General features: G+C 37.3%; 1 protein-coding gene across 1 annotated transcript in view; it reads right to left on the minus strand.

The window, feature by feature from the left end:
* The window catches only part of GDA (guanine deaminase), a 123,194-nt gene that overhangs the window by 61,961 nt on the left and 38,116 nt on the right, over positions 1-23,117 (minus strand). Inside the window, exons 2-3 of the mRNA XM_068552823.1 lie at positions 10,926-11,014; positions 5,109-5,280 (exon numbers count right to left, since the gene is read on the minus strand). Coding sequence (XP_068408924.1) covers positions 5,109-5,280; positions 10,926-11,014 — 261 coding nt within the window. The remainder of the gene's footprint in view (positions 1-5,108; positions 5,281-10,925; positions 11,015-23,117) is intronic.

Genomic DNA, 23,117 nt, shown 5'->3' on the forward strand with positions numbered 1-23,117 from the left:
ACACTCCCATTTACCACTGCAACAAAAGAATAAAATACCTAGGAATAAACCTACCTAAGGAGACAAAAGACCTGTCTGCAGAAAACTATAAGACACTGATGAAAGAAATTAAAGATGATACCAACAGATGGAGAGATATACCATGTTCTTGGATTGGAAGAATCAATATTATGAAAATGACTCTACTACCCAAAGCAATCTACAGATGCAATGCAATCCCTATCAAATTATCAATGGCATTTTTTACAGAACTAGAACAAAAGTCTTAAAATTTGTATGGAGACACAAAAGACCCCGAATAACCAAAGCAGTCTTGAGGGAAAAAAACGGAGCTGGAGGAATCAGACTCCCTGACTTCAGACTATACTACAAAGCTACAGTAATCAAGACAATATGGTACCGGCACAAAAACAGAAACATAGATCAATGGAACAAGTTAGAAAGCCCAGAGATAAACCCATGCACCTATGGTCAACAATGTACCTATGTATGACAAAGGAGGCAAGGATATACAATGGAGAAAAGACAGTCTCTTCAATAAGTGGTGCTGGGAAAACTGGACAGCTACATGTAAAAGAATGAAATTAGAACACTCCCTAACACCATACACAAAAATAAACTCAAAATGGATTAGAGACCTAAATGTAAGACCGGACACTAAAACTCTTACAGGAAAACATAGGAAGAACACTCTTTGACATAAATCACAGCAAGATCTTTTTTGATCCACCTCCTAGAGTAATGGAAATAAAAACAAAAATAAACAAATGGGACCTAATGAAACTCCAAAGCTTTTGCACAGCAAAGGAAACCATAAACAAGACCAAAAGACAACCCTCAGAATGGGAGAAAATATTTGCAAACAAATCAATGGACAAAGGATTAATCTTCAAAATATATAAACAGCTCATGCAGCTCAATATTAAAAAAAACAAACAACCCAATCCAAAAATTGGCAGAAGACCTAAATAGACATTTCTCCAAAGAAGACATACAGATGGCCAAGAAGCACATGAAAAACTGCTCAACATCACTAATTATTAGAGAAATGCAAATCAAAACTACAATGAGGTACCACCTCACACCAGTTAGAATGGGCTTCATCAGAAAATCTACAAGCAACAAATTCTGGAGATGGTGTGGAGAAAAGGGAACACTCTTGCACTGTTGGTGCGAATGTAAATGGATACAGCCACTATGGAGAACCGTATGGAGGTTCCTTAAAAAACTAAAAATAAAATTACCATATGATCCAGCAATTCCACTACTGGGCATATACCCAGAGCAAACCGTAATTCAAAAAGACACACGCACCCCAATGTTCACTGCAGCACTATTTACAATAGCCAGGTCATGGTGGCAACCTAAATGCCCATAGACAGACGAATGGATAAAGAAGAAATGGTACATACATACAATGGAATATTACTCAGCTATAAAAAGGAACGAAATTGGGTCATTTGTTGAGACGTGGATGGATCTAGAGACTGTCATACAGAGTGAAGTAAGTCAGAAAGAGAAAAACAAATATCGTATATTAACTCACATATATGGAACCTAGAAAAATGGTACAGATGAACCGGTTTGCAGGGCAGAAATTGAGACACAGAAGTAGAGGACAAACGTATGGACACCAAAGTGGGGGAAGTGACGGGGTGGGAGTGGTGTGATGAATTGGGAGATTGGGATTGATATGTATACACTGATGTGTATAAAACTGATGACTAATAAGAACCTGCTGTATAAAAAAATTAAATTTAAAAAAACATTTTAAATTAAATGTATGTAGATGGCAAAAAAAAAACCAAAACACTGGAACTAAAATCTCACGTGATGTAACACAGGACATGGTGAGGGGGCTGCATCTTGAAGGGAAGACTATTTAAGTTTCTTGTCTTATTATGTGGGAGACTATAGAGGAAAATGATACAAGACTTGTTTAACACTTTTAACAACCTAATCGAACAGATATTTTAAAAAGTCATATTGACAGAGAAAACACAGTCTTTTTAAAAATGTGTAGAATAATCATAAAAATTGACCTTTTATTGGGTCATAAAATAACAGTGAACTAATTCCCAAGAAAAATAACCACACAAGTTACATTTACTAAGCAAAATAAAATGAAACTCAAAATTAAAACAGAAGTGTAATCTGACATTTTCTAAATTCTCAACACTTTAAACACCTTTCTAAAACAGGGGCTTGAAGAAGAGATCAAAATGGAAAATTTCAGCTAATTAGCAACAATGACAGTGGAAGTACTACCCAGACACCAACAGCAAGTCTTTCCTCTGAGTCAGGGGGGAAAACGCTTCTCATACAGAAAAGCTTCTAGATGAGAAACTGCAGTTTCAAATTGGATTGGAACAAATTAGAAAGACTAGAAAGCTCAAGAATCGGCCCAAATTACATTTAAGGGACAGGACAGGGAGAGCCCATAGAGGAGGGCAAAAAAAAGGAAGGAAGAGAGGGAAGGAGGGAGAGAAGAAAGAACCCCCAAAGCTACTCCTGTTGGTTCCCACTGCGTTCAGCCACATGTGTGTGACTTATGTAGTTAAAAAAGTAAGGAAAGGATTTGGCTGGAAAATCTTACTAGGTAAGCCGTCTAAAACGCAGCTACTTTTCTTCTTCGCATGTTATATGTTTGGGTTTCCGGGCACCTGTTCCACCCTAGTTTCTCATAAGCTTTTGAGAGGGCTTTTCCATTAATGATGACTTTCCAATTTATAAAGAAATCTATCAGGAATAACATCAAAATATTGGCTGTGCTTCCCAACCTTTCCCCTGCTTTCAATTCTTGATAAGAATTGTCAGTTCTTGAGACCAAGCCTTTTGAGCTCAAAATAGATTGCAAACTACTACTGAGCTTCAACGCCAGTATCAACAGGTCCCTTAACAGGTTATACAATTTCCATGAGCTAAAATAGGGGAAAAGAGTGGCCTGACTCCTTGTCTTTTCACCTGTACTTTAATGACTTGACACCTCTTTGGAATTAGTTGAATTTATCTGCTGAATCTGACAACCCCATAGAGTAAGCATATTCATTCTATTATCCAGGAGAATATTTGCAACCAGTTTGTCTTGGCATATTTACCAAAAATCTCACTCTCCAGTCCCTTGACTATAGTCTATATAATATACAGATTCCTGAACTTTCGAGTCTTTTTGGTTCATTCCAGTCCAAAGTCTATTTGAAACTTCAATCTCTCACCCAGTTTGCAATGTTTAAAGGGAGATATTCCAGGACTGACTTACTGGGATTTTTTTCTTAACAATCTTAGGAGATGTTTGCTAATATATACTTTAAATTACTTTCAGATTAAATTATCACTGTCAAAATCTGTGGTGCAAAACTCGGGGGTCTGGATTGCCCATTTGTTGAAGAATAGATCCAGGACTGTTTTCTGAGGCAGAAAATAAAAAACAAAACAAAAAATGTCTTGGTTCATGGGTACTGCCTTAGCACCCCCTTTGCATTGCCACAGGCAGTCTTCAGCCTTAGGGACGGGTTCTAGTTAACAAATCTCAACTTTCTTAAACAAATGTCCATTATACTCTCAGCTCATCCAACTCTTAAAGTCTATGGGCCTGCTCATAATCAGAAACAGAGGATGTGTACACCGAAAATACTTGTAGAGAATAACACCTATTTCACCTATTTTGTACTCACTGACATCAAATACTTTGATTTCCCTCTCTGGGTCAGTTAAAGCCAAATGTGTGACAAATCCTAACAAGTGCATGGACCCCCATGGTATACATTTACCTCTTGGCTTTATTTTATTTTTCCTCCTTTGTTTTCCTTTGCCGTGATTTCATGACTCATTTTCTTCTCTTGTATACAATGCAATTTTAAGATATCTCTAACCCTTTTCAGAACAACGCAAGGTATAAATAAATTTTGAGAATAAGAAGATTTGATGTGGTTAACACAATTCATTAACACAATGCACTAGCAACTTCCAACACAGCCTTAGTCCTTCTCAGTTTTCCTGGTGTCATGTGGATCCGTGCTAAATAAGTCAAGTCCACAATTACACTGAATTTATAAGTAAGCAAGGCAAGTATATAAAAGATAGCACTTGCTTTTACTCTTTAAGGCTTGGATGATGCAAGATCTGGGAAACTGGCAGGGTGGCTAGGTCACTGTATAAGGCTTATGATATTATCACCCTCACACCATTACTTTAAGAGAAAAACCACCAATGGGTCCAATAAAAATGCAGGAATGTTCAGACTAAGTATGCTAGATGACAAGAGTTCGTGGTCAAATAGGGTATTTGCAGCTTTAGTTCTCAGCTGCAGCAGTTATTTCTGGCTGCTGAGTGGACTGGGCATAGGGTTGGAGTAGAATAAATGGAACTGATTTTCCTGATAGAGTGGAAGGAAGGACATTTCAGGACCTTTAGTTGGCACACACCACAGCCACTGTTCTCTGACTGAACTAGCTCCATAGTTCCCTCTACTGGGTTAATGCTCATCACATTCCCACACGCCCTGCAACAGGGGACCATCCTATTTTCCTCCCCTTCGAAGCTACCAAAATAATGTGATACCCTTCTCACTGTAACTTGAAAGTTTAATTTTAGATTTCCTTGCGTATTTTGTAAAGCAGATACATATGTCAGGCACGACTTTAAGAGCTTAACAAATATTAACTTGCTGAATTATCATAACAATCCTAAGAAGTAGGTACTATCATTATCCCTATTTTTTTACAAATGGGGAAAATGAGTCACAGAACTTTCCAAAGGTTTCACAGCTATTCCATATGGTACCTAGAACAGCAGTGTGGATAGGCAAGAGTAAAGGAACACACATATGCATTAAACCCAAATTTAGTAAAGTAAACAGAGAAGTAAATGAGAGTAATGAGAACCCAGGGGATCTGAGGATTTAGATTCAAGCTGTCTCTTTGCTAGTGGCTAGCTATGTAGGTGAAGTGGTCACAAACTCACTGAGCTGTGAAAGAACTGAAAAAGTCTGTACAGTCTGTTATAGCCTTAACTGCCTATTTTTAATAACTTAAATCTGCCCCCAAGAAATGGATGTTTCTATAGATGACTGAACACAATGCACCAATACTCATAAGCAGGATACTTACAACAACTCTGGTATACACTTCTTCAGCAAAGTCGATGCTCTGGAATTTGTGTTCTGTAGGAAATGTGTACTTGGTCAGCCACTCCAAAAGTGGGAGGTCTACGTTACTCCCGGCAAAAGAGTACTGAGGGGCATGGAGGTGTGTATCAACCAGCCCAGGCATGAAGAACTCACTGGAAATTAAGATAGGGAGAAAAGAATTTAATAACATCTTTAATCATTTTCCATACCTTTAAATCACATTTTCTCTGTACAGTGATTTAACTGTTTACTCCACCCAGGTTTAGAGCCAATGCAATCAGATGAATGTAAATTATTCTATTATTTAGAGATCAGAAAATAAAAATGAAACTCTGCTAGGAGAGGTAACAGTCCTAAATTGGAATGTCTTGGTGTAAAGTTTACCAGAGATCATGAAAGGAGGAAAAACCACAGCACTGAGCAGAAGCAAAGCAGTCGTTGCACAAGAAATGCGTGAAGCTACAGTTTAATCGTACGACTTTGTTCTCACAATTGCGGGTTGTAGGACAGAGGGCAAAGGTGAGAGAGGAGGCCAAAACTTCTAGAGCCATGATGAGGAATTACACACAAGTCACTAAGGATGGCTGATGATGAGAAACAGAATGGCCACAATTTTAGTCCCAATGGTCATCTTGGCCTTGGCTGACTGCAAGAAATCTAGTCCTGTCCCATGTGATGGAGGGGCTGAGTTCTGAAACAGAAGCAACAAGAGCAAACTGAGGCTGGTTAGGGAAGGGCAATCTGAGAAGACGAGAGTGTCAGTGGGTGAGTGGTATAAACAGTTAAGTGAAGATACAGATGCAGTGCTATGACAACCACTCTCCAGATGTTTCTGATCACTCCACTGTTCCACCCATCAATTTTCCTATTTCTGTTAACTCTATAACAGCAAGTCCTAGAACGATGTTTTTTAGAGTTTTCAGAGGCACTGCCCACAGAATTGAGGCAGCCCAATGCTAATAGATACTTAAAGCTTTTCTAAAGAAATAATCAAAAAAAAAGAAATAATCTGGTTCACTGGTGTCTATTAAGTGTCTAATTGCATCCAAGCAGATATTTGTTAAAATACAGTATGCACCACCACCACCACCATCACCGCAAGGAAATATTAGTTACATTTTTATATACGTAAGGAACTTGAACTCAGAATTGGACATAATAAAGAATCCCATATAGTACCAATTCAAATGTATACCACCTAAATGGAAGACAAGTAAAGCCACGGGTATCTATAAATGCTTTATTTTTTAAAAATGAGAACTAGGAATGGTGGTGAAGATGATAATGATGATGGTGACAGCAGGTAATGTTTACTGAAGTCGGACATGTACTGGCCACTGGGCACAGCATTCTACGTACATCATCTTATTTGTGGAAGGCGGTTTATTATAGGGTTTGAGTATATACATTCTTGACTGATACTGCCTGATTTTGAATTTATATCCCACCATAAACCAGCAGTGGGATATTCAACATATTCTTTAACTGCTCTGTGACTCAGTTTCCCCTTACATAAAACGGAGATAGTAGTTTCACCGTAGGGCTGTTGTGAGGATTGAGTTAATATTTGCAAAAACAGTGCCTAGATAATGGAAAGCACCAAAAAAGTTAGTTGTGATGATGATGTAATGCTCACAACAAACTTAAGAAGTAGTATTGTAATCCCCGTCTTCACAAGAGTAAACTCAAGCGCAGGAAATTTAAATAGCTTGAAAAAAGTAATCATTCAACTTCAGCTCTAGAGCCTAGACTCAAACCCAGGCAGTAGCCTCAGTATTCTTGGTCACTACCCTCTGAATTTTTCATTCACTCTGGAAATGAAAAGCAGTGACAACCTACAAGTACGTCAAGAAGGCTGCAGTAAGTGGGCCTACAACGTGGGGGCATGCAGAGAGGGAGAAGGAAATACAGATTCCTCTTCGGTGTCAGTCACTGACCTCTCCAGAACACTTCAGTCCTTGGGGCTTTTACTGTCCCCACCATCATAACATGGAATGGCAGTGTGACTTCTTCATGTAGTTGAATTGTTCAATCAAATAATATTTCCCAAGTATCTACTATGTTTAAGAAACTCTGCTACACCTTGAATCCAAAGAAAAATAAGACAAGTAGCCAAGAGGGAGGGGATCATGAGAATATTTGATCCTTTGTTTTTTATCTTCTTTGGCAGAACTGTGACATATTGAACCCCAGGTTTAGGAAGTTGAATCTGGTGGTGGCAGGCACGTGTGGGGACACTCTTTCAATCTCTCAAGCATGAGAGCATTTCTGAATAAAGGAAAAGGATAAATATGAGAGAAAGAACTTGATTTTTATTAGCTCTAGGTAGCAGAGGAAAGAGTCAGAGTAAGTTTCTGAGCATGTGATGCTGAATAAATGACATAAAGTACAGAGAATTTAAAAGGAAAGTCCACTTTCAGGGAGGGACAATGTCATACTAAGCCTACAGTCAAATTATGACCTCCAAGTCTCCAAAAAGCAATTGAACACACGGGATAAGAGGTCACAGAGTTAAAGATGGCATTCAGATTTGAGAGTCTCCCCTGATTAGGTAACCCTAGAAGTTGGTGGTGCCAGAGATTTCTGTGGAAGAAAGAATGAAACTAAACCTTGAGCAGTAGCCTCCACTTAAAAGAATAGGATTGAGGAAGAGAAGGTCGTGTTCAATCTAGACAGAATCTTTGTCAGGAAGATAGAGACCTATGATAGAGAGGTGTTGAGGACAGCAATTTAGGGAAGGAGTGCAGGACAGTGACCAGTGTTAAAAACTGCAAGAGTCCAGACCCTGCGAGCTCTCATTTCCATACAATGATTGGGGAGACACCTGATTTCACATGGATTCAGTCCTTTACTATCTAAGTACTTACCCACTCCTAGTATGTTTTAGTTACTGTCCTAGGTGCTGAGGAGAGAGCCATGAACAGGAAAGACCGGTGTAGAGAAAGTACTGGGCAAAAACTATTCGGTAGTGAAAGTTAGAATGGTAATGTAGGGGAAGAGTGAAAGTCACTTTTTGTTTTCCATGTAGGAGAAACCTGAGCATATTCTGAAGGTACCAGAGATGAAAGAAGTAAAGGAGATAACACAGGATACAAAGTCTTCAGAGCTGACAGGGAGCAAGGATTTACTGTATCAGAAGTTTAACTTTCATCCAGAAAGCCTAGCAATCCTTTTTAGGAAACAGGAAGTATTATGAAATGCTTATTAATAGAAACATTCACATAATCAAACTTATATTCCAGGATTATTACAGATAGCAGTACAGGCAGGAGTGTGTGGACCGTCAGAGCTGCACATGAGATTAGCGGTCACTGAGCCCAGCTACTCATCTACGGAAAGAACAAAGGAAGCTTGAGGATGATGAGTGGCCCAGCCAGGCTTAGAACTCCACTCAAGATATCACTTGCAGCTAAATGGTTGCCATCAAAAGTCAAACTGCAGGCAAAGCAGGGGGGCTTGAAGCCTGAAGCAGGAGAAGATGAAAAAGCTCTCCTTTCTCCTGCTTTTCCACTTTGCTCTTTTCACTTTACTTAATCACTATCCTAACTTCCTTAGAAAATCTCAACTTTCCCCAGATAAAAACCATCAACTTCACATCCCAAACTTGCAGTGCTGCCTAGGCTGTATCAGAACCTGAGGGAAAAGAACAATATGTGCCCCTATATGCACGTGTCAGAACATCCACCTGTCTTTTAACCAAGTGGAAAATGCTAGAAAAAGCCCTACAATCAAAACACATGACCTTCTATATAATAGCCTAAGTTACTCAGTCTGCTTGCACACTATTGGCAACCCTCATCAACATGCACTGCTGGGGATGCAATGGTCCCAAGGGCCTGGGAATCCTGGGCTGTCTGAAAACCACTCTTTCATTGCACAAAAATGCAAGGGTGTGAAACAAACAACAACATCTTGTCCTTATTAAAAATTTTGGTATTTTGTTCATTGTGGGTTTTTTGCATTAATTTTGATTTTTAAAAATACTGCATTAAAGTATTATTTATCTTGATTAGTAAGTTTTTTGCCCTCCCCAACATCCTTAAATTCTGTGCTCAAGGTGAATGCCTCACTTGCCTCACCCTAATCCTGGCCCTGTCAACCTCTCTCTGGTCCATGGTCATAGTCTGATCCACTCCTATCAAAGCACGACTCAGAGTGCTCCAGCTGTAATTTTCATTTAAAAAAAATCCACACGGTGCTGAGATAGCTGTAGGTACGTTGACTCTATTAAACAGACTGTCAGAGACATCATGTTATTTTAATCCTGACTTGAAGAAATTCAACTGTACCTATCTTATAGGTTTGATATAAAAATCACTTTGCATTTTAAATATAATTTTTCTTCAAAGATTTTAGTCTTCCACCAAAGTTCACATTTTTTCTTACCTTCCCACTTTTCTGTGTGTAGTGCTTATAGGTCTCCTGGAATATGCATTTGTTAGATGGATTTAACTCCAAAAGCAGCCTCATAAAGAGGGACAAAAGGATATGAAGACCCACAGATGTGTTCACCTCACTCCTCACCCTCCAGCCACTCCACCATCCTCCCACCGTCTCCCAACCTCCATCTCATCCACTCCCAAGCCACCTTCTAATCCTTCATGACAAAGCAACGCAAGAAGGTGACTTACAAATGTCAGTTATTGCTCAACATATATTCTCAAGAAAATCTAGCAGAGGAAACAGATGGCAACAGCAGAGGTGCCTAAAATGACCTCCATGCCCTTTGGACTCATCTGCATGCCCATTGGCCACATGCTTCTAAGCCAACAGGGAGGCAGCACAGAGAGGGAAGGAGGAGGAGATGTGAGTATAAATGCAACAAAACTTTAGGGTCAGTCACCCCATCTCTCTGGACTGTGGCCAGCTCCTCTGCCTCAAAGCCTAAGGGGGAACCCAATTCACAGTCCTCCTGCAGTGGACAAGGTGTCTACCACAATCTAGGACAATCCTTTGCCAACAGCCCAGGAGACGAGCTCAAAGAGGGGAAGTGGCTTGCTTTCCATCTAACAGCTGCAGAGCTGTAGGGTGAGGATTCGTGGCAGGTGTTCTAATTCCTAATTCAGTGTTCCCACTACATTACTCTAAAGCCACTTCCCAAGTTATAAAAGTGTTTTTAGAATGAAAACGATTTTGGTTGACTTTGGAACTTTTATTGACTTTGGAAACATACTTGGCCTGAAACTAGACAAAATCTTTTGAGTTTAAAAGAAGTATTCCCATTTCTATAAGACAAATCACCCAGGCTATGAAGAGAGTAGACCAATCAACAGGAAACACATTTGGCACAAATATTAACCACTAAAGTAGCTGGAACATAAAATCGTAGCTCAAATGCACTTTTGGAAATAGGTCTTCCCTAAGCACACTGTCAGAGTTATTCCTCCCCAAACTCCCCTCCACCGCACTAGTTTATCTCTATCATGCTCCCTTGTTACTTCCTTTATAGAAGGCTTCACTGTCATGCTTACATATCTGTGCACTTGTTTATGCTCCCTGTTCCCCATGGTCCGTAAACCCAGTGAGGACCAAGGCTCTGTAGATCATTTTCACCTCCAGATCCTATTCTTACACATAATAAGCTCAACAAATATTTGCTGAAGAAGTAAATGAATGATGGCAGCCTCTAGTTTTCAAAGTTTCTGTCTTTCAGCTCCATGTTCTCTATTTACCTTCTCGTTCCCACCTCATCCTTCAAAAAAAAAAAAAAAAAGCCTCTCTGTCTCTCAAGACAGGTTATCATTTGAGACTAGTTAACAGCATCAAGTAAAAGGGGAAAATGTTGGCTCTGACTTACTGGTGGCTCAGTTCTCTTATTTCACATGGCTTGAAGCACCATTCTTTGGCCAGCTTTTCTTGTTGGGATGCTTCTTCCAAAAACACTATCTTTAAAAAAAAGAAAGAAAAGAATCACAAATTAATGAACCATAGTCATTTGTTGTTATTAACTATCTAAATCTTAAAAGAGACTATACCATAGCTAAATTAATTTTAAAAGGTATTTGACAGCAAATGGGATAGAGTTCAGAGGCAAAAAGACAGGGATTTGCCTTTGCTTGCCCAAAGAAGTAAACTGTATGAAGTTTCTCCTTTTCTGCCATTCTATAGATATAAGTAAGACTTCAAAAATTCTAATTTGAAGATACACAGTATTAAAAATGGCTAATTGGTATCTATTTCTCCCCACCCACCAAATGATTAAAGGAAACAATTGTTTATAGAAAGTGTACCTCACTGCAGATGAATGAAAGATTTTTGTTAGGCTGTTATAGGAAACCCAAGTCCAGAACACAGTAGTAGTATACCATGGGACAATTTATTAACACTGAACATAACTGCATGTAATAATTGCCTGACAATGGAATCTTAGCATGAACTATGTTGATGTTCTGATGCTAGACATCTGCTATAAAGAGGTCTGCTATATTCTTCTAGTATTGTGCATGAGAAACTAACAGAATGATCTCTCCCATGGAGCATGTGAGTCCATGGGCAATAGGTGGGAAACCCTGGATGGGTTCCAATCCCTCTTGGTCTGGTTTCCCCATCTGCAAACTGAGGATACCATCAGTACATACTTCACAGAGCTACTGTGAAGGCTAAATATGGTAATTTCAATTAAGAAGTTAGCACATCCCTGGAACATTTAAATGGTAGATACATTGCATCTACTGTTGATTCTTTTTAAGTACAGTGTGATTGCTTTCTCTGTAAAAGTGGATTGCAAAGCAAGAAAGGACAAAGAAAAATGAAATATATGTGCAGGACATATCCTGTTTCATTTTTAAATGCAATATTGTAAAAATAAATGTTTCATGGAACATGAAATATTGAAAGAAAACTGTTATATAAAATGTATCTAAACAATTAGAAGCAAGGCAATATACTGCAGGAAAAATAGTTTGTGGAACAGAAAATAAAATAAAATAAATATTGACTTCTCTATTCATTGATGATATCCTTTTTTAAAAAACAGGGATTTTTATCAGAAGAGAAAATAAAAATGTAATTCCTACAAATAAGGAAAAGTAATTTGATGATTCTAAAAATATATTTGAATCAATAAATGTCAAAGCAGATACAAAATTAATTGAAAATCACAAAAACAGAATTTTATCAATGTATCTTAGAGCTGATTTACCATTTACCATTACCGAAAAGAAGGGAGGGAGGGAGGGAGGAAGGAAATATTTGCAAAGTACTATATTCATATATTTGAAATAAATACTTTTGAGGAAGATGTAAATGATCAAAATTTATTCTGGAGAGATAGGAAAACTGAATGAACCAGTAACTCTATAAGAAAATGAGGAGAAGGATAAATTGGGAGATTGGGATTGACAAATACACACTACTATATATAAAATAGATAACTAATAAGGAACTGCTGCATAGCACAGGGAACTCTACTCAATACTCTGTAATGACCTAAATGGAAAAAGAATCTAAAAAAAGAGTGGATATATGTATATGTATAACTGATTCACTTTGCTGTACAGTAGAAACTAACACAACATTGTAAATCAACTATACTCCAAAAAAATTAATTAAAAATAAGTAAATAAATAAAAGCAGATATGAAAATTAAAAAAAAAAAGAAACTGAGGAAGTTTTACTTCCTTTTAGGAAAGCCATGGTTCAGAACCATGCTGTCTAATAGAAATATAATGCCTGTCACAAATGCAAGCCACATTTATAATTTTAAATTTTCTAATAGCCACACTAAAAGTGTAAAAAGGAACAGTAAAATTAATTTTAATAACATCTTTTATTTAACAACATAGGTGGCCATGACAAAAAATTATTATGTCAACATAAAAATCAATGTAAAAGTTATTGATTTTACTTTTTCTTAGTCTTTAAAATCCAGGGTATATTTTGCATTTAAAGTACATTTCAATCTGGCTGGTAAATTTTCATTAGAAATACTTCATCTGTATATTTAGACTTTACATAATCTACAAAACATAGACTCACATAACCAGTTTGTCCCCAAAACACTGAAACACTGAGATGAGTATCAATTTTTAAATGAGAAATTAAATTTAAAATAAAAATAATAAATTTAAAAATTCAGTTCCTCAGTCATATTAGCCACATTTCAGGTGCTTATTATGCCATATTAGATAGCACACATTCAGAGAATTTTATAGCAAAGTTCTTTCTAGCTTACAAAGAACAGATAATGTCTGTGCTAAGAGCTCCAGAGCGTGGAAAACAATGGACACCTCTCTATTTCTAAAAGCTACCATAATCCTCATACCAAAACCTGAAAAACTACACAATATACATAAACACAGATATACAGAGAATGAAAATTATAATATAAGCCAATGCCTTTTGTAACGTAATTACTAAATACATAATTAATAATAAATACAGACGCAAAAATAATCCCAATGATATACTGGCAATAAAAAGCAAAAATACGTTAAAATAATAATTCAGCATGTCTGCAGCATGTAAGCCTCAATTATTTCAACCAAGCAAGACACATCTTCAATGAACTTAAAGCTGATGTTGAGTAGCTGGGCAAAGGCCCTACTCCTCAGAGACCACTGGGCTAAATCCACCTGCCCTCTTTTCTGTTTTCTTCAGTCAACATGAAAACTAGAATTCACCTGCTCCTCAAATACACAGCAGGGATCTTGATCTGTAACATTCTCTTCAAAAAGCTCTGTGCTACTTTCTTGTTCCGGACCTGCTCCTACCACTCTCCACTTCACTGTGACCTCTTGTTACTGCCCATCCATCAACAGCAAATTTCCCTGTGTCTTCAATATCTGCTCTGAGTTTCTCCCTCCTGATAACTGGGGCTCTTCCCTGAGGACATGGCCTCCCCTACACTTCTCAAATGACAGGTATTCATACATCAGGGTCAGGCAATGAGTTTCCATACCCACCATGGCCATTTCTAAACCATTTTTCCTGCAGCTTCTTGTAAATATGCAAAGCTCCCTTAAGACCCACTCCTTTCAGCTTTCAAGGCATTCTTCCTCTTTCTTTGTTGTTCCGCTTTACCAACCTTCTCTCACTGTTCAAATCTGTTGATGCCTGCCCCACACTCTATCTCTCCACTGCAAGCCCTGCCTTCACTCCTTCTCATATCAACATGGACAACCCTTTTGAGATCATAGCACCTATTTCCATGAACTCATCTTCATGTGATCTGTTTATGAACAAATGAAGTTTATGAACTTCACGTCATGGCCACACCTTGGGCATGTTCACGACCCGTAACTGCTCTACCTCTAAAACTACGGAATCACACAACTGACCACCATTCCCTCTTTTTCCTGTTTGCCACTTCAGCTATTCCAAACAATCATCCACCTTAAGGAGCCCTCCCTTTACTTTCTCCTGTCTACTTTCCCCCAGTCCATCTTTCACCACTTTCCTTGTCCAGCCTGGATTCCACCAGCTATTTTTTCATATTTCTAATATCTTTTAGTGAACACACATGTGCTGAATTTTCAACCCTGACGAAACCCAGCCCTGCTTCTCTGGGCTGCACCTGAGGAGCCAAGCAGCACTGGGGCAAGCACACCACACAGTAGACAGAATATCCATAGTCATCAAGTTCAAAGGTGCTCCAACCAATGTCTGTGCCTGGCCCCCTAAGACATTTCTCCAGCCCTGTCTTTACTGTCAATAAAACTGACAGGAGGCCTAATTGCTTATCCACTGACAGATCATTAGATGTATTTTTTGGTAATAAATTTATACACAATTTTTTTATCAAATAACTCAAACGGAGTTCAAAGGATTGAGGAAAATTGCTATAACAAAACTCTGCCCATTCCCATCTACTTGATTAATGTGAAAATGTTTCTCAGAACTTACATCTATAAAAATGAAAAATAAGAAAACAATTGATACTGCTCCTATTTAATAGAATTAATAGACCAACAAGTAACATTTAATAGAATGGCAGACCAACAAGTAACACTCATCCATAGATACATTACCTAGTTGGAAGAAAAAACAGCTTTTTTATTTTATTAATACATTTAACAAATTACTTTTCAAAATGTGTAATACACATTTTAAAATTTCCTTGTGGTCCCAGAAAATTTTAAATATTTAAATTTATGCACACAAATTTCATTGCAATGGTTGACCAGTAAAAGGCTTTGAAGTGTAAAACTATATGGTATTAGCACAAACTCTGTAAGAAAAGGAGAATAGAATTAGTAATTCTAGAAGAAAAAGGGACTGTATACCATTTCAGATCATTAATAAGGAGCTAGTTCATGATTTTTTGAAAAATAGATTAAGGTAGATATCAAACCACTATATTTTGATTCCATCAGACATCTTTTAAAAAGTAATAGCATAGCTTAATTTTAACATGTATATATTTACAATTTGCCAGAAATTATAAGCTTTAAACATTTTAAAATTTAATAAAAACTATACATATCAACTTATAAAAATGCAAAAGCAAACAGAATTTTTCAAAATTCTTTTAGGGGGCACATTAGTAAAAAAAATGTGAAGAGTATTTCTCTAGTCAATTCATGTTCCACCCCTCCACCATGATGATTTCAAATCTACCCTCTCTTCAAATCTCTCATCCCACTTACCCCAAAAATATACATCAAACATTTGCAATAGCTAAAAATTGCAAATAATTTCAAAGTCAGTCAAATAAGGGATTGGTTAAATATGATGAAACTGCAGCAATTAGAAGTATCAGTGAAGACATATTTACTGAATTATCCTCGATATAATCTTAAGTTTTTTTTAAAAATGCAAAAAAAAAATTCAAGGTACTAGATAACATATATGGTATCCAATTTTTTATAAGAATATGGTGTATGTGTGTGTGTGTGTGTGTGTGTGTGTGTGTGTGTGTGTGTTGGGTTGGTGTGTCTAAACGTTCACAGTGGTTATTTTCTCTTTACAGTAGAATTTGGGGGTAACTTTTGCTTTCATCTTTATATCTTTGCAGATTCAAAATTGTTAATAGTAAATGTTTTATTCTATCTAAAACAATAAAGTCAATTCCATTTAAAATATACATGCAAATATAAAGTAAAACAAAATAGAAATACATAAAAATAATCTCTACTCATAGAGCCTATGGTTGGGGAGTTAAGACATGCAGAGATAGATAATGAATCAGATGGGGGAGGGCATGATGACAGAGTGCCATTGGCCCCACCAGTTCAGATGAAGAGATAGTGGGCGGGATCAGTGAAGGTTTCAAAGAAAAGGCAGAACTCAGACAATGAGGGGTAGGATTTGGGACTTAATAAGTATCCAGAATTAGTGGGAAAGGGATAGAAGGGTAAATAATGATAGGTGCAGAGGCATAGAGGCAAAAAACTACAAGTTGTGTTATAAACAGGTGTGTATTTTAACAGTGGAGTTGGAGAGAGCCTTAATTCACAAATCAAGTACTTAATAGATTTTTTTTCTTGTTCTCATTCATGTATTTACTCAACAATTACTGCTTGAGTGACTCCTGTGTGCAAAGCACTATTCCAGGGGCTAGGAACAATAAATTGATAGATGAATATAAGACACATTGAATATATTAGTGAGTGCTATGATGAAAAATAAACCAAAGTAAATGGATAAAATAAGATGTGGGATGTGATAGTCTCTCTGAGAGATGATGTTTGAGCACAGATTGGCATGAAGGGAATAAACCACTTGCATATTCTTGGAACGGCATTCCAGGCAGAGGGAACAGCCAGTACAAGGACCCTGATATGTATATTTAAATTAAACTTAAATTAGATGCTTGGCATGTTTTGAAATACCAGGATGACCACTGGGGATATAGTATAAAGACTAGAAGAAAGAGTAGTAAAAAATCAGATGGAGGAGGTAGCAAGGGGCTTTGTAGGTCATGGCCTTGAGATTTATTTTTAGGAAACCTCTAAAAATATTGTGGAAAATGAATGTGGAAAAATTACAAAATATCATTGGTATTGCTTTTATGGGGCAATGGCTCTCTCATCCTGATGTTACCTGGGCTGATGTGGCCATTCATTCACTTACACAGTTATTCATCATCAAGAGAGCCTATCATGGCATGGCCTTCCTTTTCACAGACCACAGTCTAGGTGGGCTGTCAATCACATACATAAGTCATTAAAACCCAAGTTTCATAAAATCATAGATGGTGCCAACTGGCAGGAACCTTCTCATCCAACCCCCTTGTTTTCCAGATGAGGAAATTGAATCCCTTCTATTAAGCAAACAACTCCAAGTGCTCTCTTACTTAAAACAGAGACTATTTAGGATGAGCAATAATGAGAATGTCAGATATACTAAAGCCAAAAGCAGATGAGTAATGACTGTCAGCTAATGAAAAAAATCTCCACAAGATACAGGCTTCAAACACCAGATGGCAAATGCGGGCAAAAGGCTTGTTGCTATGGAACAGAGTAAACTGCTCTTTGGGCCATTGTGAAATAGCTTGGCCGTCTAACAAAATAAGGTAATATATACTGCAACACAAAATCCACTCAGGCACAGTATTGGGAGATAAAATCAGATAAAAATGTGAGGTCTCAATGATTTCTGAAGCTTTTGGACAGAGATGACAATTGCCATATTAGCTCAATTCATATCAAACAGATAAATGGAAAAGATGAAGGGAGACTGCTTTTTAAAATAAACTGTCAGCCTATAAAAGTAGAATCGAGTGAATTCATGTTACGAAGGCACCAAAGGGTAGCATGAAGGACTTAGATCTTCAGGTCCAATATTCTCATTTCACAGATGAGGAAACAGACCAGGATATGTGACTTGTCCAGGGTCACCAAGCAAGACAGGAGTATCTGCTGGACTTGACCCATCTTCCCTGAGATTCTTCTAGACCTCTGTGACTGCTTCTCTAACAGTATAAACCAAGAGTCAGCACACTTTTTTTTTTTTAACATCTTTATTGGAGTATAATTGCTTTACAATGGTGTGTTAGTTTCTGCTTTATAACAAAGTGAATCAGTTATACATATACATATATCCCCATATCTCTTCCCTCTTGCGTCTCCCTCCCTCCCACCCTCCGTATCCCAACCCTCTAGGTGGTCACAAAGCACCAAACTGATCTCCCTGTGCTGTGCGGCTGCTTCCCACTAGCTATCTATTTTACATTTGGTAGTGTATATATATCCATGCCACTCTCTCACTTTGTCCCAGCTTACCCTTCCCCCTCCCCATATCCTCAAGTCCATTCTCTAGTAGGTCTGTGACTTTATTGCCGTCTTGCCCCTAGGTTCTTCATGACCTTTTTTTTTTTTTTCTTAGATTCCATATCTATGTGTTAGCATACGGTATTTGTTTTTCTCTTTCTGACTTACTTCACTCTGTATGACAGACTCTAGGTCCATCCAACTCACTACAAATAACTCAATTTGGTTTCTTTTTATGGCTGAGTAACATTCCATTGTATATATGTGCCACATCTTCTTTATCCATTCATCTGTTGATGGACACTTAGGTTGCTTCAGTGTCCTGACTACTGTAAATACAGCTGCAATGAACATTGTGGTACATGACTCTTTTTTGAATTATGGTTTTCTCAGGGTATATGCCCAGTAGTGGGACTGCTGGGTCGTATGGTAGTTCTATTTTTAGTTTTTTAAGGAACCTCCATACTGTTCTCCATAGTGGCTGTATCAATTTACATTCCCACCAACAGTGCAAGAGGGTTCCCTTTTCTCCACACCCTCTCCAGCATTTATTGTTTGTAGATTTTCTGATGATGGCCATTCTGACCGGTGTGAGATGATATCTCATTGTACTTTTGATTTGCATTTCTCTAATGATTAATGATGTTGAGCATTCTTTCATGTGTTTGTTGGCAATCTGTATATCTTCTCTGGAGAAATGTCTATTTAGGTCTTCTGCCCATTTTTGGATTGGATTGTTTGTTTTTTTGATATTGAGCTGCATGAGCTGCTTGTAAATTTTGGAGATTAATCTTTTGTCAGTTGCTTCATTTGCAAATATTTTCTCCCATTCTGAGGGTTGTCTTTTCATCTTGTTTATGGTTTCCTTTGCTGTGCAAAAGCTTTTAAGTTTCATTAGGTCCCATTTGTTTATTTGTGTTCTTATTTCCATTTCTCTAGGAGGTGGGTCAAAAAGGATCTTGCTGTGATTCATGTCATAGAGTGTTCTGCCTATGTTTTCCTCTAAGAGTTTAACAGTGTCTGGCCTTACATTTAGGTCTTTATTCCATTTTGAGTTTATTCTTGTGTATGGTGTTAGGGAGCGTTCTAATTTCATTCTTTTACATGTAGCTGTCCAGTTTTCCCAGCACCACTTATTGAAGAGACTGTCTTTTCTCTATTGTATATCCTTGCCTCCTTTGTCATAGATTAGTTGACCATAGGTGCGTGTGTTTATCTCTGGGCTTTCTATCCTGTTCCATTGATCTATGTTTCTGTTTTTGTGCCAGTACCATATTGTCTTGATTCCTGTAGCTTTGTAGTATAGTCTGAAGTCAGGGAGTCTGATTCCTCCAGCTCCGTTTTTTTCCCTCAAGACTGCTTTGGCTATTCCAGGTCTTTTGTGTCTCCATACAAATTTTAAGATTTTTTGTTCTAGTTCCGTAAAAAATGCCATTGATAATTTGATAGGGATTGCATTGAATGTTTAGATTGCTTTGGGTAGTAGAGTCATTTTCACAATGTTGATTCTTCCAATCCAAGAACATGGCATATCTCTCCATCTGTTTGTATCATCTTTAATTTCTTTCATCAGTGTCTTATAATTTTCTGCATACAGGTCTTTTGTCTCCTTAGGTAGGTTTGTTCCTAGATATTTTATTCTTTTTTGTTGCAATGGTAAATGGGAGTGTTTTCTTAATTTCACTTTCAGATTTTTCATCATTAGTGTATAGGAATGTAAGAGATTTCTGTGCATTAATTTTGTATCCTGCTACTTTACCAAATTCATTGATTAGCTCTAGTAGTTTTCTGGTAGCATCTTTAGGATTCTCTATGTATAGTATCATGTCATCTGCAAACAGTGACATCTTTACTTCTTCTTTTCCGATTTGGATTCCTTTTATTTCTTTTTCTTCTCTGATTGCTGTAGCTAACACTTCCAAAACTATGTTGAATAATAGTGGTGAGAGTGGGCCATACAGTAAGTATTTTAGTCTTTGTGGACCGTATTGTCTCTGTTGTAACTATTCAACCCTGTCACTGTAGAGCAAGATCAGCCATAGATAAGATATACACAAATAGGTGTAGCTATGCTCCAATAAAACTTTACTTATAGAAAATGAAATTTGCATTTTACATAATTTTCACTTGTCATAAAATATTCTTACTTTTTTAAACCATTTAAAAATGTAAAAATGGGCAGAAGACCTAAATAGAGATTTCTCCAAAGAAGACATACAGATGACCAATAGGCACATGAAAAGATGCTCAACATTGCTAATTATTAGGGAAATACAAATCAAAACTACAGTGAAGTACCACCTCACACCAGTCAGAATGGCCATCATTAAAAAGGCTACAAATAAAAAATGCTGGAGAGGGTGTGGAGAAAAGGGGACCCTCCTACATTGTTGGGAATGTAAATTGGTGCAGCCGCTGTGGAAAACAGTGTGGAGCCTCCTTACAAAACTAAAAACAGAGCTGCCATATGATCCAGCAATTTCACTCCTAGGCATATATCCAGACAAAACTATAATTAGAAAAGATACATGCACCCCAATGTTCACTGCAGCACTATTTACAATAGCCAAGACATGGAAGCAACCTAAATGTCCACTGACAGATGAATGGATAAAGAAGATGTAGTATATATGCACAATGGAATACTACTCAGCTGTAAAAAAGAATGAAATAATGCCATTTGCAGCAACATGAATGGACCTAGAGGTTATCATATTAAGTGAAGTAAGTCAAAAAGAGAAAGACAAATACCATATTATATCACTTATATGTAGAATCTAAAATATGACACAAATTAACTTACTTTTGAAACAGACTCACAGACATAGAACACAAACTTATGGTTACTAAAGGGGAAAGGGGGTGGGGGAGGGAAAAATTAGGAGTTTGGGATTAGCAGATACAAACTACTACATATAAAATAGATTAAAAAAACAAGGTCCTACTGTATAGCATAGGAAATATTCAATATCGTATAATAAACCATAGTGGAAAAGAATATGAAAAAGAAAAAATATATATATATATAAATGAAACTGAATCACTTTGCTGTACACCAGAAACTGACACATCACTGTAAATCAACAGTACTTCAATAAAAATAAATAAGTTTTTTAAAAATGTAAAAACCACACTTAGCTCACTGGCCATGTAAAAACCAGGCAATGGGCTAGATTTGACCTGTGGGTCACAGACTGCCAACTTCTGATGCAGACTCCTAAAAAGATGCATGTGAATTAAAACTGTATAATTTGAAAACCATCCCCGTGGCTTAGACTAATATCTCTATTTGGCAATAACTTTTAATGATTTTTCCTTTAACTTCAGAGCCTGATTTAAAAAAAAAAAAAAAAAAAAAACAACTCTTGGAAAAGTACCAATTCTGGCTGCCTTATTTTCCTGTAGAAAACATATACTTTTTGATAGATGACAAAGTAACTGTAGTAATTTTTCTTATCTCTACTGAAGACATCACTAATGATTCATTGGTATTTAGTAATTTTTTATTAGAAAATAACAACATATTTCACAATGATAGGTTGTCTGATAATAATAAAAATACTGTGTGCAAGACACTGTCCTGTACACTTTATACGTATTAACTCACTTAAACCTCACCAGAACCCTATGAGACAGGTATTATTACTAGCCCCATTTTACACGTGAGAAAACTGAGGCACACAGATGTTAAGTACCTTGCCCAAGATTACACACCTGGTAGGAGGTAAATTTAGAATTTGAACCACAGTCAGCCTCGAAGTAAGGGCTACTCAACACTATTATATATTTTTAGAACAGCATTTCACACAGAAGTAAATAAAACAGCTCTCCTCTTTTGTTTCTTTTTCTTTATATTTCTTAGTGTCTTTCCTCTTCCTTCCCTTCCCTTAATGCAGCCCAGGTTGGTGGGCCTGCTAGGGCCAGGAATATGGAGACAGTTGGGGGAAGGGGATGGTCAAGACTGAGAAGGCTAACAGTGCCAAGGGAACTGGGACTGGAGAAGTACAGAGTCAAAGAGGCAAGTTAAATGTGCAGAGATGTGGCTAAGGAGACAGCCACCACGGTGATTACACATGAGGGTAACAGGCAAGTATGTAAATATATTGTGAATAATGAAAGCCAGGCTTCTCAGAAAGGAGTTTCAAAAATGGAAAAGGGAAAGGCTAAAACAAACTCTGTCATACTGGATTTGAACTGGAGGTATTTGTGTCAACTCATGGTTTTTAACTTAGGTAGATCAATAAACAAGTAAGTGCATGTATGCACACACATATGCAGATAGAGCTAAGAAGGATATACACATACATATACGTGCACAGGTGTATGCATGTGCACACACATGGCCTCTGCTTACTGTAAATGTTACTTTTTAAAAACATCAAAATCCATAGCATATGAAATGCTCACACTGGTAATCTGTGGAACGCCCAAATGACCAAGAAAAATATATGTGTGTGTGTGTGTGTGTGTGTGTTTGTGTGTGTCTATGTCTATCCTTCCTAGCTCTATTTGCTAAAAGGGCCTAGAAACAATGACACCCTGTATTAATCAGCACCCCTAATGCTCAGATCTTGGTTTCTACATACCATTCTCCACTAGAAAGAACCAGAATGACACTACAGGTGGAGCACAGAAAGTACAACATAAGTCTGGAATAAAAGTGTCAAAAGTGAGGAAATGCTAAAGATGCGATTGGAAAGTGGTAAAAAACACCTAGGAACCCTCTTGAAGAAGCTCCTGCTAGCCAAATATAGGCCAATTTGAGCATCAAAATAAATAATAATAATAATGAATTAAACCCCAATAAATAAAATATGAATCCTTGAGTCTAAATAAAT

This window comes from Eschrichtius robustus, chromosome 10 (genome assembly GCF_028021215.1).
Source record: "Eschrichtius robustus isolate mEscRob2 chromosome 10, mEscRob2.pri, whole genome shotgun sequence".
NCBI classification, from domain to species: Eukaryota; Metazoa; Chordata; class Mammalia; order Artiodactyla; family Eschrichtiidae; genus Eschrichtius; species Eschrichtius robustus.